General features: G+C 44.8%; 1 protein-coding gene across 3 annotated transcripts in view; it reads right to left on the bottom strand.

Moving 5' to 3' along the window:
* The window catches only part of UNC13B (unc-13 homolog B), a 369,265-nt gene that overhangs the window by 86,853 nt on the left and 266,122 nt on the right, over positions 1-16,290 (bottom strand). For all 3 annotated transcript variants that reach the window (XM_040421204.1, XM_040421203.1, XM_040421202.1), the window contains 3 exons: positions 15,528-15,747; positions 8,581-8,808; positions 8,043-8,184 (listed from right to left, as the gene is read on the bottom strand). In XM_040421204.1, coding sequence (XP_040277138.1) covers positions 8,043-8,184; positions 8,581-8,808; positions 15,528-15,747 — 590 coding nt within the window. The remainder of the gene's footprint in view (positions 1-8,042; positions 8,185-8,580; positions 8,809-15,527; positions 15,748-16,290) is intronic.

Here is a 16,290-nt window from a genome sequence, read left to right as displayed (position 1 = left end):
CATGACACAGGACTGATGGTAGCGCTCACCTTTTCTTCTCCGGACAAGCCTTTTTCCAGATGCCCCAAACAATCGGAAAGAGGCTTCACCTGAGAATATGACTTTGCCCCAGTCCTCAGCAGTCCATTCACCATACTTTCTTCAGAAGATCAATCTGTCCCTGATGTTTTTTTTTGGAGAGAAGTGGCTTCTTTGCTGCCCTTCTTGACACCAGGCCATCTTCGAAAAGTCTTCGCCTCACTGTGCGTGCAGATGCGCTCACACCTGCCTGCTGACATTCCTGAGCATGCTCTGCACTGGTGGCACTCCGATCCCACAGCTGAATCCTCTTTAGACGTTCCTGGCGCTTGCTGGACTTTCTTGGATGCCCTGAAGCCTTCTTAACAAGAATTGAACCTCTTTCCTTGAAGTTCTTGATGATCCTATAAATTGTTGATTGAGGTGCAATCTTAGTAGCCACAATATCCTTGCCTGTGAAGCCATTTTTATGCAACGCAATGATGGCTGCACGCGTTTCTTTGCAGGTCACCATGGTTAACAATGGAAGAACAATGATTTCAAGCATCACCCTCCTTTTAACATGTCAAGTCTGCCATTTTAACCCAATCAGCCTGACATAATGATCTCCAGCCTTGTGCTCGTCAACATTCTCACCTGAGTTAACAAGACGATTACTGAAATGATCTCAGCAGGTCCTTTAATGACAGCAATGGAATGCAGTGGAAATTTTTTGGGGGGATTAAGTTAATTTTCATGGCAAAGAAGGACTATGCAATTCATCTGATCACTCTTCATAACATTCTGGAGTATATGCAAATTGCTATTATAAAAACTTAAGCAGCAACTGTTAAATTGTTAAATGAGACTTGTCTACAACGGAGTACAGAACAATGTGTTATAGTTGAAGGAAGCAATGCTCTGCTAGTCAATCATAGTCTCGAAATTAACTCCTACAATCCCCAGGGTACACAGGTAAATGCACCTTTGACCCTGAAGCACGTATTGCCCCACAACTTTTTCAGGGGTACGAAAGCATCTTTTGCAGCCCCATTGAACTGAATGGGTCCGCATCCGACCCGCGCAAAATGCGGATCAGATGCGGACTAAAAACAGTTGTGTGCATAAGCACGAGCCAAAAAAACAACAAACAACCAACCTTTTTCTTTCAGATTACTGTATAGCATCCCCGGCAATGCACTTTACAGATGCTATATGGGCGAGAGCAGGGAGAAGCAAGCGTTCAAAGCCTGAGAGCTGACTAACAACCAGCAGAATTGTGGATGCAGCTTTGGTTGCGGCTAGAGTGTAAAGCACAATCTAACTGAAGATCTATACAAGAGTACTAAAGCAAAGGATTTACAGAACTACTCAGCTTTGTAAAATTCCAACAATATCCGCTTGCAACCAGTAAGGTAAATTAATCTCAGCACGTATCTTGCAGTATTTTTCAGCCATCAACAGCAGACTACAGACCTGGCCAGAAGATGCGTACCACGGGAGGTTTAATCAATACTGATCCCGGGGAGACTTCTGCAGAGATCTGGGTGTTATGAAAGATTAATGCAATAATCAGAAAGTGAGAATAGATAGCCAGGACCTCATCACAGCGAGTGCCCCCTAATCAGACAAGAGTAGCTACTGGAGTAATCTCATTCTCACCAGCAAAGAGGAGGCAGAGCACCGACATGTGATGACAATGTGCAGAGCAGAGGGGACAGCCGGAAAACTGTGACCTACAGTACTTCAGACCCTTTCAAATTTTTTACAATGTGTCACATTTTGCAATGTTAGGGTCTTGTGCTAATATTGAAAATAAAATTAAGATTTCCCCCAACAATCTACACCCTATAGCCCTAAATAAAAAATAAAGTTTTAGCTCTGCGGCCTCCCATTTCTCTTGATCACCTTTGAGATGCTTCTACACCTTGATTGGAGGTACTGTGGTAAATTCAGTTAATTGGACATGATTTGGAAAGACACAGCCCTGTCTATATAAGGTCTCACAGCTGACAATGCATATCAGAGAAAAACCAATCCATGAGGAGGAAAGAACTGCCCGTAGAGCTCAGTGACAGGATTGTGTGGAGGCACAGATCTGGAGGAGGGTACAAAGACATTTCTGCTGTACTGAAAGTTACCAAGAGCACAGCGGCCTCCATAATTCTTAAATGGAAGAAGTTTGGAACAACCAGGACTCTTCCGAGAGCTGGCCGCCCCACCAAACTACTGTAAGTAATCAGGGGGAGAAGGGCCTGGGTAAGAGAAGTGACCAAGAAACCAATGGCCACTCTGGCTGAGCTCCAGGGAGTCTCAGACTGTCAGAAACAAGATTCTCTGGTCTGATGAAACCAAGATGGAACTTTTTGGCCTCAATTCTAATTGTCAAGTCTGGAGGAAACCAGCCACTGCCCAAAACCATCCCTAGAGTGAAGCAGGGACACCAGCGGCTGGGACAGGGAGACTGGTTAGGGTTGAGGGAAAGCTGAATGGAGCAAAATACTGAGATATCCTTAAAGGGGCTGTCTCACTTCAGCAAATGGCATTCTTCATGTAGACAAAGTGAATACAAGGCACTTACTAATGTATTGTGATTATATCCATGGGTTACGCCCACCGCTGCAGTGCAGATACGAGATAGCTGGTCCGGGATTTGCTGCACATGCATGCCTATGTGTGCTCCGACAGTCTTGACATTTTCCCATCGTGTGCAAGTGCGGCCACCACAGCTGGATTGCAGGGTGGTTGTAACCCCTGGATACAATATGTGATGGAAAAATAACCCAAGCCAGCAAAGGAAGCAATATGGACAAGTGCCTTGTAGTAACTTTCTCTACATGATAAATGGCATTTGCTATAGTGAGACAACCCTTCTTTTTAATGAAAACCTGATGCAGAGTGCTCTGGACCTCAGACTGAGCTGAAGGTTCACCTTCCAACAAGACAATGACCCTAAGCACACAGCCAAGACAGCACAGGAGGTTTTTTTAGCGTCAACTCTGTGAATGCCCTGACTTGATCCCAATCGAACATCTCTGGAGACCTGAAATTGGCTGTCTACTGACGGTCGCCATCCAACCTGACAGCTTGAGGGATATGTAGCAAAGAAGGGCACAAAATCCCTAAATACAGGTGTGCAAACCTTGTGGCATCATCCCCAAGAAGACTGGAGGCTGGAATCACTGCTAAAGGGGCTTCATCGGATCTGAATACTTATGTCGATTTACGATATTAGTTTTTCCTTTTCAATAAATTAGCAAAGATTTTTTAACCTCCTGTTTTAGAACTTTTTTTATTTTAGCACAAGGCCAGCAACATAACAAAATGTGAAAGAAGTGAAAGGGTCTGAAGACTTTCCGAATGCAATGTAAATATCGACATACACTGTAACGTAAGCATCACCGCAAAACTGGGGCTGACATGGGTAATGTGGACTAGAGGGGCAGAGAGGAAACACCTGCGCCAGTGCTCAGCGGCCACATCCCGTCACTCCCCGAAGGCTTCTCCATCACCTCATCACTAGAAGGGTAGAAGTGATTTATGGAGCTGAAAAAATACTCATCAATGTCTCTAAGAAAAAATGTTCTGTCTTACCAAATCCTAGTATTTCCTATGAAACAATAATTCTGGAGCATCTACGGTGTCGTTCCTCTGTTATTCTCCCTGGAAATCTATGGCTAAATCAACAGCATTGACTGAATAGTTTTGGGGTGTGAAGGCATACAACAACAAGGGGAAGAGTAACACACAGATGTTAATTTATTGATTCATTTCCAGGAGGTATAACATCGATACGGAACGATAATCATATACAAAATGTCAGGAGGGCAGATAAAGCAGTCACAAAAACTACAAGCAATTTAGGTCACAGATAATGGGTGAGAAAGTGATCTATTCCCACCCTGACATGCTTGTCCAGAGTTTGGAGAAGATGCGAAGTATCGACGGCTAAAATAATGCAGTTTTGGATGTGAATGGAGTATAATGCATGCAATTACAATTTGGTAATGGATAGGAACGAATTCGGAAATCTCTTGATTTGCGGTTTACCAGTTTGTGACTTGCCAACCGTTTGGACATACTGGGAGAACCAGCTGACAATTTTGACCTTGAAGAAGAGAATCAGCTTACCAATAGATTTCTACGACCTGGTGAATTCTCTAAGTGGACGCGCTGGCCATTGAGTGGTTAATACGTTGAGATGTCCCCGCTGAGGGCTTCTCACCCCAGTGACTATGTAATACAGTATAATCCACACTGCTCGTGCGCTGTCCTATGATGGACACAGTAATTCTAGCTGTAATTGCGCAACGATTCATTAGTGGCTTAATTTCGCTCCGCAAATAGCAAAGTGTGAACAGAGCACAAAGGAAAATCACAGTTAATCAGCGGGACATAACCGCCTCATAAGGAGTCAGATGATGACAGCCTGAAAATAATTAGAGAGCAGCGGCCGCCAGCTTCTGGTGCACATATTGAGGATGAGAGGAAGGGAACAGTCTTTTAAATGTCATTGCTACTTCCCTTTGCACACCATGACACTGCCACCCTGACCCCACAAGATCAGCACACACCTCTCCTGAAATACTCAGTGCTGCTTGGTGTACCTCGCTCTTTGTACTATGATACTGTCAAGCTGTCACATCCACCCAAGTTAGCACAATCCTCCCAATATCTTCCATTATTGGCATCTTATTTCCATGTACATCAGTCGGTATTAGAAGGGCAGTAAACTAGGCTGAGAGGAAGCACCAGAAACAGTAACCAAGGACGGGAGTAAGCACCAGAAACGGTAACCTAGGCCAACAGTAACCTAGGTTGAGCGTAAGCAGCAGAAACAGTGATGGAGGCCAAGAGGAAGCACCAGAAACCGTAACGTAGGCTGAGAGGAAGCACGAGAAACAGTACCGTAGGCTGAGAGGAAGCACGAGAAACAGTAACATAGGCCGAGAGGAAGCACCAGAAACAGTACCGTAGGCTGAGAGGAAGCACGAGAAACAGTACCGTAGGCTGAGAGGAAGCACGAGAAACAGTACCGTAGGCTGAGAGGAAGCACCAGAAACCCTAATGTAGGCTGAGAGGAAGCACGAGAAACAGTACCGTAGGCTGAGAGGAAGCGCCAGAAACAGTAACATAGGCCGAGAGGAAGCACCAGAAACAGTACCGTAGGCTGAGAGGAAGCACCAGAAACCGTAACGTAGGCTGAGAGGAAGCGCCAGAAACAGTACCGTAGGCTGAGAGGAAGCACCAGAAACCGTAACGTAGGCTGAGAGGAATCGCCAGAAACAGTACCGTAGGCTGAGAGGAAGCACCAGAAACCGTAACGTAGGCTGAGAGGAAGCGCCAGAAACAGTACCGTAGGCTGAGAGGAAGCACCAGAAACCGTAACGTAGGCTGAGAGGAAGCACGAGAAACAGTACCGTAGGCTGAGAGGAAGCACGAGAAACAGTAACATAGGCCGAGAGGAAGCACCAGAAACAGTACCGTAGGCTGAGAGGAAGCGCCAGAAATAGTAACGTAGGCTGAGAGGAAGCACCAGAAACAGTAACGTAGGCTGAGAGGAAGCACCAGAAACAGTAACGTAGGCTGAGAGGAAGCACCAGAAACAGTAACATAGGCCGAGAGGAAGCACCAGAAACAGTACCGTAGGCTGAGAGGAAGCACGAGAAACAGTACCGTAGGCTGAGAGGAAGCACCAGAAACCGTAACGTAGGCTGAGAGGAAGCACGAGAAACAGTACCGTAGGCTGAGAGGAAGCGCCAGAAACAGTAACATAGGCCGAGAGGAAGCACCAGAAACAGTACCGTAGGCTGAGAGGAAGCACCAGAAACCGTAACGTAGGCTGAGAGGAAGCACGAGAAACAGTACCGTAGGCTGAGAGGAAGCGCCAGAAACAGTAACATAGGCCGAGAGGAAGCACCAGAAACAGTACCGTAGGCTGAGAGGAAGCGCCAGAAACAGTAACGTAGGCTGAGAGGAAGCGCCAGAAACAGTACCGTAGGCTGAGAGGAAGCACCAGAAACCGTAACGTAGGCTGAGAGGAATCGCCAGAAACAGTACCGTAGGCTGAGAGGAAGCACCAGAAACCGTAACGTAGGCTGAGAGGAAGCGCCAGAAACAGTACCGTAGGCTGAGAGGAAGCACCAGAAACCGTAACGTAGGCTGAGAGGAAGCACGAGAAACAGTACCGTAGGCTGAGAGGAAGCACGAGAAACAGTAACATAGGCCGAGAGGAAGCACCAGAAACAGTACCGTAGGCTGAGAGGAAGCGCCAGAAACAGTAACGTAGGCTGAGAGGAAGCACCAGAAATAGTAACGTAGGCTGAGAGGAAGCACCAGAAACAGTAACGTAGGCTGAGAGGAAGCGCCAGAAACAGTACCGTAGGCTGAGAGGAAGCACCAGAAACCGTAACGTAGGCTGAGAGGAAGCACGAGAAACAGTACCGTAGGCTGAGAGGAAGCACGAGAAACAGTAACATAGGCCGAGAGGAAGCACCAGAAACAGTACCGTAGGCTGAGAGGAAGCGCCAGAAACAGTAACGTAGGCTGAGAGGAAGCACCAGAAATAGTAACGTAAGCTGAGAGGAAGCACCAGAAACAGTAACGTAGGCTGAGAGGAAGCACCAGAAATAGTAACGTAGGCTGAGAGGAAGCACCAGAAACAGTAACGTAGGCTGAGAGGAAGCACCAGAAACAGTAACGTAGGCTGAGAGGAAGCACCAGAAACAGTAACTTAGGCCAGGAGGAAGCACCAGGAACAGCGATGCACCCTACCACCCTGGATTCTGGCATTGTGTCATCCTTCACCACTTCAAAGTGTGAATAAATATAAAAGCAGCAATGGCTTGTAAAGCGATGTGTTCTCAGCCCGGGGGCCTATGACTACGACAAGCCTCCCATTCTCACAGTCGGCCTTAATGAAGGATTAAACTCCTCTCCGCAGGAAGATGGGCTGCAAAGACACAGGAGGGTCTCCTCTGAGTCCAGGAGCTACTGCCGACTTATTACACAATCCCTCTATAAGAACCGCAGCGCCCCACGTGGAGCACGAGGTCTGTGCAATGTGAGATTATGCCAGACAGAGCAGTCTGCTCTCATTCACACAGTATGAAAGACGACAGGAGAAGCAGGATGTATTGTAACCTGGAACTATATTGAGTTCATAAGAGCCATAAGAAAAGGCAGCCCCCCTCTAGGGGAGAGCTGACACGAGGGCACCGCTGCCACGAACTCCTGTATGTGATGGGAAAGGGGTGGTCTAACTTTTTCTCCAAATGCCAGAATATCTTGACGTACAGGCTTCAGTGATACTTTACTATATGTTCCGCCAAATTCTCACATGGGTGTTTCTGTGGACCCTAGATTTACAGCAGTCTGTCACTGAGAAGTGACAATGCCATATTACAGTCTCAAAGGGACAGAGCTTAAAGGGATTTTCCAGGAATGGAATATTGATGACTTTGGATAGGTCATCAATATGAGACTGGTGGGGGTCCGATGTCTAGGACCCCCCCGATGAGCTATTTAAAAAAGCTGTGCTTTGCACTGCAGCTCAATCACAACCACTTGAATGACACTGAGCTGCACAAATGCAACGTGACCAATGGACGTTACATCACAGGTCGAGAATATGGACACAGCACTAGCCCAAGTACTGCAGCCCATTCCAACAGCAATCTGAGTCAGACCCCCACCAATCAGATACTGGTTACCTATACTGAAGATAAACCATCAATAATTGTTTCCGAGAGAAGCCCTTTGATCAAGGCATAAAGTTCTACAACTTTGTAATATGCTTATTGTTTCAACTACTCAACGTTTTTAAGATCTTTGCTTGATGTCAGTGAATGAGAATATTCTTGTTAATATCCAAATGTGGCCTAGTCCTGCTTACACAGCTTGTTAAAATGGATCGCAGCAAGTGGGAGCCATTAACCAGGACCAGAGACAGAGCTATCCACATCCTGAGGATCACCTACACTGATACACTGTAACAAGCCCTCATTAGAAAGCAGCAGAACAAAGTTGTTAAATATGAAACTTACAAGTGGAATTTCTCCTCCCACACAGGATTCAGGTTGCCATATATCGTCTTTGTTCTCTTCTTGGTTTTTCCCACTTGGACGGTGACGTAGGGATCACTTGAACCTGTCTTATCCTTGGCTTGAAGGCCCTGAGCACAGAGAACTAGAAGGAAGGGGACACTTGTGTAAGACTGATATCTGGGGCTTATTCTTTCACCCCCCCCCCCCCCCCCCATTTACAATGATAAATATTCAGCGATTCCCCAAAATCTATCCATCATCTGGATCACTCCACTTAGGAGCTAGGGAGATGGAATGGAATGGCGATTGTAATGGAAGGAACTGTCATGAGGTCCTCACAGTCATCATATAGTCCCTTGCTTGCTCAGATCACTGTCCCTGGAGATAGTAAGTGCATCAGAGGGAGATTTCACCATGTCTGAACTGCACTTGTTTTTATATACTACTTACTGTCAAAGAGGTTGTCCCAAATCAACTACCTATGTTTACAGACCCTACCTAAGTATGTGGACATCATAGACATTCCCAACCTCCTCACCTGTGATGGTGATCTTGGCAGACCACTTTGAGGTGCCGTCCAGGACACTTTGCTTCACAGTCTTCATCTGCTGGGCATGGGCAACTTTGCTCACACTGAAGACATCTCTGATGACGTCAAAAATCTCCGGTTTGTTCCTTTCCCGGATCTTCATTCGATCCTTCATAGCCATAATGATGTTCTGGGTGCGGTCCTCTGCTCCATGCTTGGAGCTCTTCTCTGCTGCACCTACGGAGACATCATTGCCCAGAACACATGAAGCATCAAATTCTACAAAACCTCAAGGCGTCTCCAGTAAATACCTTGGGGTGTTCATTTCTGGACTATTACTCATTTCTGAGAAAGTTGGGTGATAACACATACTACTGTCACTACAGAATCCACAGGTGTTATTCCCAGCTTTCCTGGACACCTGAATGTCTCATCAGCATTATATACTATAATATATTCCATGCTCCATCACAACAGAGCTTTTAACAACTTTTTAAATTTATCAAATGTTGCACAATGGTTGATAAATTTCCTGCATAACTCTATATTTTACACCCCTTTACAACTGCAATAATTTTTATGACTTTTTAAAAAGTCATAGTTGATATATCTGTTTTAAAGGGGTTGTCCAGGATTAGAAAAACATGGCTGCTTTCTTCCAAACACAGCACCCCCCTTCCATGAGTTGTGTCTGGTAATGCAGCCTGGTTCCATGAAGTCAATGGAGCAGAGCTGCAATACCGCACACAACCTGTGGACAGGGGTGGTGGTGCTGTTTTTTTGGAAAAAGTAGGCATGTGTTTCTTATCCTTCTAACATAATTTTAGGTATCCCCGGACAGTGCTTTACAAAAAAAAAAAAAAAAAAAAAGGCACTTACCTGCTCCCTTCCTCCCCAAAGGTCCAAACCTGCTCCTTCCGGTCCATGGCATGTAAACCTCTGGACGGGGTCATGTGTGCCACTGCATCTAACCTTAGCAGTGATTTGCCCCTAAGTGGTACATGACCCAACAGAGATATGCAGTTTGGGGACACATTGCAGCTGAGGCCAGTAATTGGCTGCAACGGTGCACGTGACCCGATCTGGAAGGTCACATGTCGGAAACCAGAAAGAGCAGGACTGAAACCCCTTCCCGACCTCCACTGTACATGTACAGTGGAGGTCAGGTGTTTAAACATGGCACCCGCTCAGAAACTCAGAGTGGGCACTACTGTTGCCAGGTGCCTGCTGTTTTACACAGCAGACACCTAGATCTAATGTCTGTGATCGGCGATAACGCCAATCATAGGCTTTTTTAACCCACCCAGATGCTGTGGTCAATTGTGATCATGGCATCTGAGAGGCTTTCCCCTGGGAGTGTTGTGCTCCAGGTGCCCAAACTGCTTCCCCACACCGATATGGGGGAAGCCATATATTCGTTATGGTAGTCTTGTGGTAATTCACTGCAGTCTTTAACCACCTCAGCCCCCATAGCTTAAACACCCTTAATGACCAGGCCACTTTTTACACTTCTGACCTACACTACTTTCACCGTTTATTGCTCGGTCATGCAACTTACCACCCAAATGAATTTTACCTCCTTTTCTTCTCACTAATAGAGCTTTCATTTGGTGGTATTTCATTGCTGCTGACATTTTTACTTTTTTGTTATTAATCAAAATTTAACGATTTTTTTTGCAAAAAAATGACATTTTTCACTTTCAGGTGTAAAATTTTGCAAAAAAAACGACATCCATATATAAATTTTTCTCTAAATTTATTGTTCTACATGACTTTGATAAAAAAAAATGTTTGGGTAAAAAAAAAATGGTTTGGGTAAAAGTTATAGCGTTTACAAACTATGGTACAAAAATGTGAATTTCCGCTTTTTGAAGCAGCTCTGACTTTTTGAGCACCTGTCATGTTTCCTGAGGTTCTACAATGCCCAGACAGTACAAACACCCCACAAATGACCCCATTTCGGAAAGTAGACACCCTAAGGTATTCGCTGATGGGCATAGTGAGTCCATAGAACTTTTTATTTTTTGTCACAAGTTAGTGGAAAATGATGTTTTTTTTTTTTTTTTTTTTTATTTTAACAAAGTCTCATATTCCACTAACTTGTGACAAAAAATAAAAACTTCTATGAACTCACTATGCCCATTAGCGAATACCTTGGGGTGTCTTCTTTCCAAAATGGGGTCACTTGTGGGGTAGTTATACTGCCCTGGCATTCTAGGGGCCCAAATGTGTGGTAAGAAGTTTGAAATCAAAATGTGTAAAAAATGACTGGTGAAATCCGAAAGGTGCTCTTTGGAATGTGGGCCCCTTTGCCCACCTAGGCTGCAAAAAAGTGTCACACATGTGGTATCTCTGTACTCAGGAGAAGTTGGGGAATGTGTTTTGGGGTGTCATTTTACATATACCATGCTGGGTGAGAGAAATATCTTGGTCAAATGCCAACTTTGTATAAAAAAAATGGGAAAAGTTGTCTTTTGCCAAGATATTTCTCTCACCCAGCATGGGTATATGTAAAAAGACACCCCAAAACACATTGCCTAACTTCTCCTGAGTACGGAGATACCACATGTGTGACACTTTTTTGCAGCCTAGGTGGGCAAAGGGGCCCACATTCCAAAGAGCACCTTTCGGATTTCACCGGTCATTTTTTACACATTTTGATTTCAAACTTCTTACCACACATTTGGGCCCCTAGAATGCCAGGGCAGTATAACTACCCCACAAGTGACCCCATTTTGGAAAGAAGACACCCCAAGGTATTCCGTGAGGGGCATGGCGAGTTCCTAGAATTTTTTATTTTTTGTCACAAGTTAGCGGAAAATGCTGATTTTTTTTTTTTTCCCTTACAAAGTCTCATATTCCACTAACTTGTGACAAAAAATAAAAACTTCCATGAACTCACTATGCCCATCAGCGAATACCTTGGGGTGTCTTCTTTCCAAAATGGGGTCACTTGTGGTGTCGTTATACTGCCCTGGCATTCTAGGGGCCCTAATGTGTGGTAAGTAGGTAAATGACCTGTGAAATCTGAAAGGTGCTCTTTGGAATGTGGGCCCTTTTGCCCACCTAGGCTGCAAAAAAGTGTCACACATGTGGTATCGCCGTATTCAGGAGAAGTTGGGCAATGTGTTTTGGGGTGTCTTTTTACATATACCCATGCTGGGTGAGAGAAATATCTCGGCAAAAGACAACTTTTCCCATTTTTTATACAAAGTTGGCATTTGACCAAGATATTTATCTCATCCAGCATGGGTATATGTAAAATGACACCCCAAAACACATTGCCCAACTTCTCCTGAGTAAGGCGATACCAGATGTGTGACACTTTTTTGCAGCCTAGATGCGCAAAGGGGCCCACATTCCTTTTATGAGGGCATTTTTAGACATTTGGATCCCAGACTTCTTCTCACGGTTTAGGGCCCCTAGAATGCCAGGGCAGTATAAATACCCCACATGTGACCCCATTTTGGAAAGAAGACACCCCAAGGTATTCAATGAGGGGCATGGCGAGTTCATAGAAATTTTATTTTTTTGGCACAAGTTAGCAGAAATTGATATTTATTTATTCTCACAAAGTCTCCCTTTCCGCTAACTTGGGACAAAAATTTCAATCTTTCATGGACTCAATATGCCCCTCACGGAATACCTTGGGGTGTCTTCTTTCCGAAATGGGGTCACATGTGGGGTATTTATACTGCCCTGGCATTCTAGGGGCCCTAAAGCGTGAGAAGAAGTCTGGAATATAAATGTCTAAAAATTTTTACGCATTTGGATTCCGTGAGGGGTATGGTGAGTTCATGTGAGATTTTATTTTTGGACACAAGTTAGTGGAATATGAGACTTTGTAAGAAAAAAAAAAAAAAATTTCCGCTAACTTGGGCCAAAAAAATGTCTGAATGGAGCCTTACAGGGGGGTGATCAATGACAGGGGGGTGATCAATGACAGGGGGGTGATCAGGGAGTCTATATGGGGTGATCACCCCCCTGTCATTGATCACCCCCCTATAAGGCTCCATTCAGATGTCCGTATGTGTTTTGCGGATCCGATCCATGTATCCGTGGATCCGTAAAAATCATACGGACATCTGAATGCAGCCTTACAGGGGGGTGATCAATGACAGGGGGGTGATCAATGACAGGGGGGTGATCAGGGAGTCTATATGGGGTGATCACCCCCCTGTAAGGCTCCATTCAGATGTCTGTATGTGTTTTGCGCATCCGATCCATGTATCAGTGGATCCGTAAAAATCATACGGACATCTGAATGCAGCCTTACAGGGGGGTGATCAATGACAGGGGGGTGATCAGGGAGTCTATATGGGGTGATCACCTCCGTCATTGATCACTCCCCTGTAAGGCTCCATTCAGATGTCCGTACGTGTTTTCCGGATCCGATCCATGTATCAGTGGATCCGTAAAAATCATACGGACATTTGAATGCAGCCTTACAGGGGGGTGATCAGGGAGTCTATATGGGGTGATCACCCCCGTCATTGATCACCCCCCTGTAAGGCTCCATTCAGACGTCCGTATGCGTTTTGCGGATCCGATCCATCTATCAGTGGATCCGTAAAAATCATACGGACATCTGAATAGAGCTTTACAGGGGGGTGATCAATGACAGGGAGGTGATCAATGACAGGGGGGTGATCAGGGAGTCTATATGGGGTGATCAGGGGTGATCAAGGGTGAATAAGAGGTTAATAAGTGACAGGGGGGGGGGTGTGTAGTGTAGTGGTGCTTGGTGCAACATATTACTGAGCTACCTGTGTCCTCTGGTGGTCGATCCAAACAAAGGGGACCACCAGAGGACCAGGTAGCAGGTATATTAGACGCTGTTATCAAAACAGCGTCTAATATACCTGTTAGGGGTTAAAAAAATTACATCTCCAGCCTGCCAGCGAACGATCGCCGCTGGCAGGCTGGAGATCCACTCTATTACCTTCCGTTCCTGTGAGCGCGCGCGCCTGTGTGCGCGCGTTCACAGGAAATCTCGGCTCACGCGAGATGGCGCATATATGCGTGACTCTGCGCAGGGCTGCCACCTCCGGAACGCGAATCTGCGTTAGGCGGTCCGGAGGTGGTTAAATCTGCTCGACCGCTTTCCCAGTCACTTATCAAAACTGGAGCGAATGGTATGGAAATGCAATCTTTGGAACTCCCCAAACCTAGAGGGATAATTCCAGTTTTTATTTTATTTCAAAGTTCAACTTTTATGCAATTAGCAGTCAGATACCATTGCAGAACACCACCGTCTGTGCTGCCAAGCCTCAGAAATATCACATTTGTTCTGCAAATTGGGCTTATTCATGTATATTTACTACTTCCCTAGGTTTAACCCCTTAATGACCACTAATACGCTTTTTTACTGATGCAAACAAAGTTTTTTTTAAGCTAAACAGCTGGCTTTAATCAATCATGGATCTGGATAGATTAGAGGCTTGGGCAGAGAAGTGGCAGATGAGGTTTAACACTGACAAATGTAAGGTTATGCACATGGGAAGGAATAATGCAAGTCACCCGTACATAGTAAATGGTAAAACACTGGGTAACACTGAAATGGAAAAGGATCTAGGAATTTTAATAAACAGCAAACTAAGCAGTAAAAACCAGTGTCAGGCAGCTGCTGCCAAGGCCAATAAGATAATGGGTTGCATCAAAAGGGGCATAGATACCCGTGATAAGAACATAGTCCTCCTGCTTTACAAATCAGAGGTCAGACCACACATGGAGTACTGTGTACAGACATAGCAGAGCTGGAGAGGGTCCAGAGGAGGGCAACTAAAGTAATAACTGGAATGGGGCAACTACAGTACCCTGGAAGATTATCAAAATTAGGGTTTTTCACTTTAGAAAAAAGACGACTGAGAGGAGATCTAATTACTATGTGTAACTATATCAGGGGTCAGTACAGAGATCTCTCCCATCATCTATTTATGCCCAGGACTGTGACGAGGGGACATCCTCTGCGTCTGGAGGAAAGAAGGTTTGTACACAAACATAGAAGAGGATTCTTTACGGAAAGAGCAGTGAGACTATGGAACTCTCTGCCTGAGGAGGTGGTGATGGTGAGTACAATAAAGGAATTCAAGAGGGGCCTGGATGTATTTCTGGAGTGTAATAATATTACAGGCTATAGCTACTAGAGAGGGGTCGTTGATTCAGGGAGTTATCCTGATTGCCTAATTGGAGTCGGGAAGGAATTTTTTTCCCCTTAAGTGGGGAAAATTGGCTTCTACCACACAGGGGTTTTTTCTTTTTGCCTTCCTCTGGATCAACTTGCAGGATAACAGGCCGAACTGGATGGACAAATGGTGCATTAAAAAGTATAACTTCTCCTGCAAAAAATAAGACCTCATACAAGTACATTGATGAGAAAACAAAAAAGTTATAGCTCTTGGAATGCAATTTTAAAAATATTTGTGTGGTCACTAAGGGTTTAAACAAATAAATCCGTAATAAAAGACCCCCAAGGGTCAAGTTCCACTCCACTTAAAGCTTCATGGAGGTAGACAGATCAATTCTGAAATTCTAGCCTGAAAATAAACAGAAGCAAAATGTCACATCAAGAGTGCATCAAGCCATGAGTGACAATCAGCTCAGAGGGAGAGAGGAGGCGAAATTATACCCTGCGCTGTCACATATAACGAGTGCCAGGCAGGCGGCAGACACTTTCAGGACAGAACAGTCTGAAAATCTTTCCAGGTGACTCAATGTTACAAAACTCTGCAATTTCATACATCTACACAGCTTGCGGTGGAAGATAAACCGCGGCTACAAGCCGCATCCAAGGGCCAGGTACTGACAGTGGTTCTGAAAAACGGCATAAGACAGGTTTCGTGACTAAGAGGACACTTGTGACTGGACAGAACGGGCACTGCAAATATGTGTCATGCACCTCTGAGAATGAGGACAGCCACAAGGTGCTGCCTCTGTACATGTGGGGCGTTACTTACGTTGCAGGCAATCAGCGTTCAGTAAATCTTGGCACTTCTCATGACACTTGACGCCACATTCACTGCAGCGCATTCCTTGTCTGGCTATTCCCCACAGCAGGCCTTCACATTCATAGCAGTAGGTGGGGGTTGTGGCGGTCCATATCTCAAAGTTGTGAGGGGTAGTGCAGGAAATGGGGTAGATTAAGGCTTGTAACGTCTTCTTGTATACATGTGATTTCTGAGGGGAGAAACAAGAAATATGTGCCACATATGTACGAAATTGGGGACAGCATTATAGGAGTTATATTGTTGTACATAGGAGCAGTATTATAGTAGTTATATTCTTGTACATAGGAGCAGTATTATAGTAGTTATATTCTTGTACATAGGAGCAGTATTATAGTAGTTATATTCTTGTACATAGGAGCAGTATTATAGTAGTTATATTCTCGTACATAGGAGGCAGTATTATAGTAGTTATATTCTTGTACATAGGAGCAGTATTATAGTAATTATATTCTTGTACATAGGAGCAGTATTATAGTGGTTATATTCTTGTACATTGGAGCAGTATTATAGTAGTTATATTCTTGTACATAGGCGGCAGTATTATAGTAGTTATATTCTTGTACATAGGAGGCAGTATTATAGTAGTTATATTCTTGTACATAGGAGGCAGTATTATAGTGGTTATATTCTTGTACATAGGAGCAGTATTATAGTAGTTATATTCTTGTACATAGGAGCAGTATTATAGTGGTTATATTCTTGTACATTGGAG

The sequence above is a fragment of the Bufo bufo genome, chromosome 2 (assembly GCF_905171765.1).
Source record: "Bufo bufo chromosome 2, aBufBuf1.1, whole genome shotgun sequence".
In the NCBI taxonomy this organism is placed as follows: Eukaryota; Metazoa; Chordata; class Amphibia; order Anura; family Bufonidae; genus Bufo; species Bufo bufo.
The sequence above is the reverse complement of the archived record's forward strand: the minus strand, read 5'-3'. Positions and strand labels throughout refer to the sequence as shown.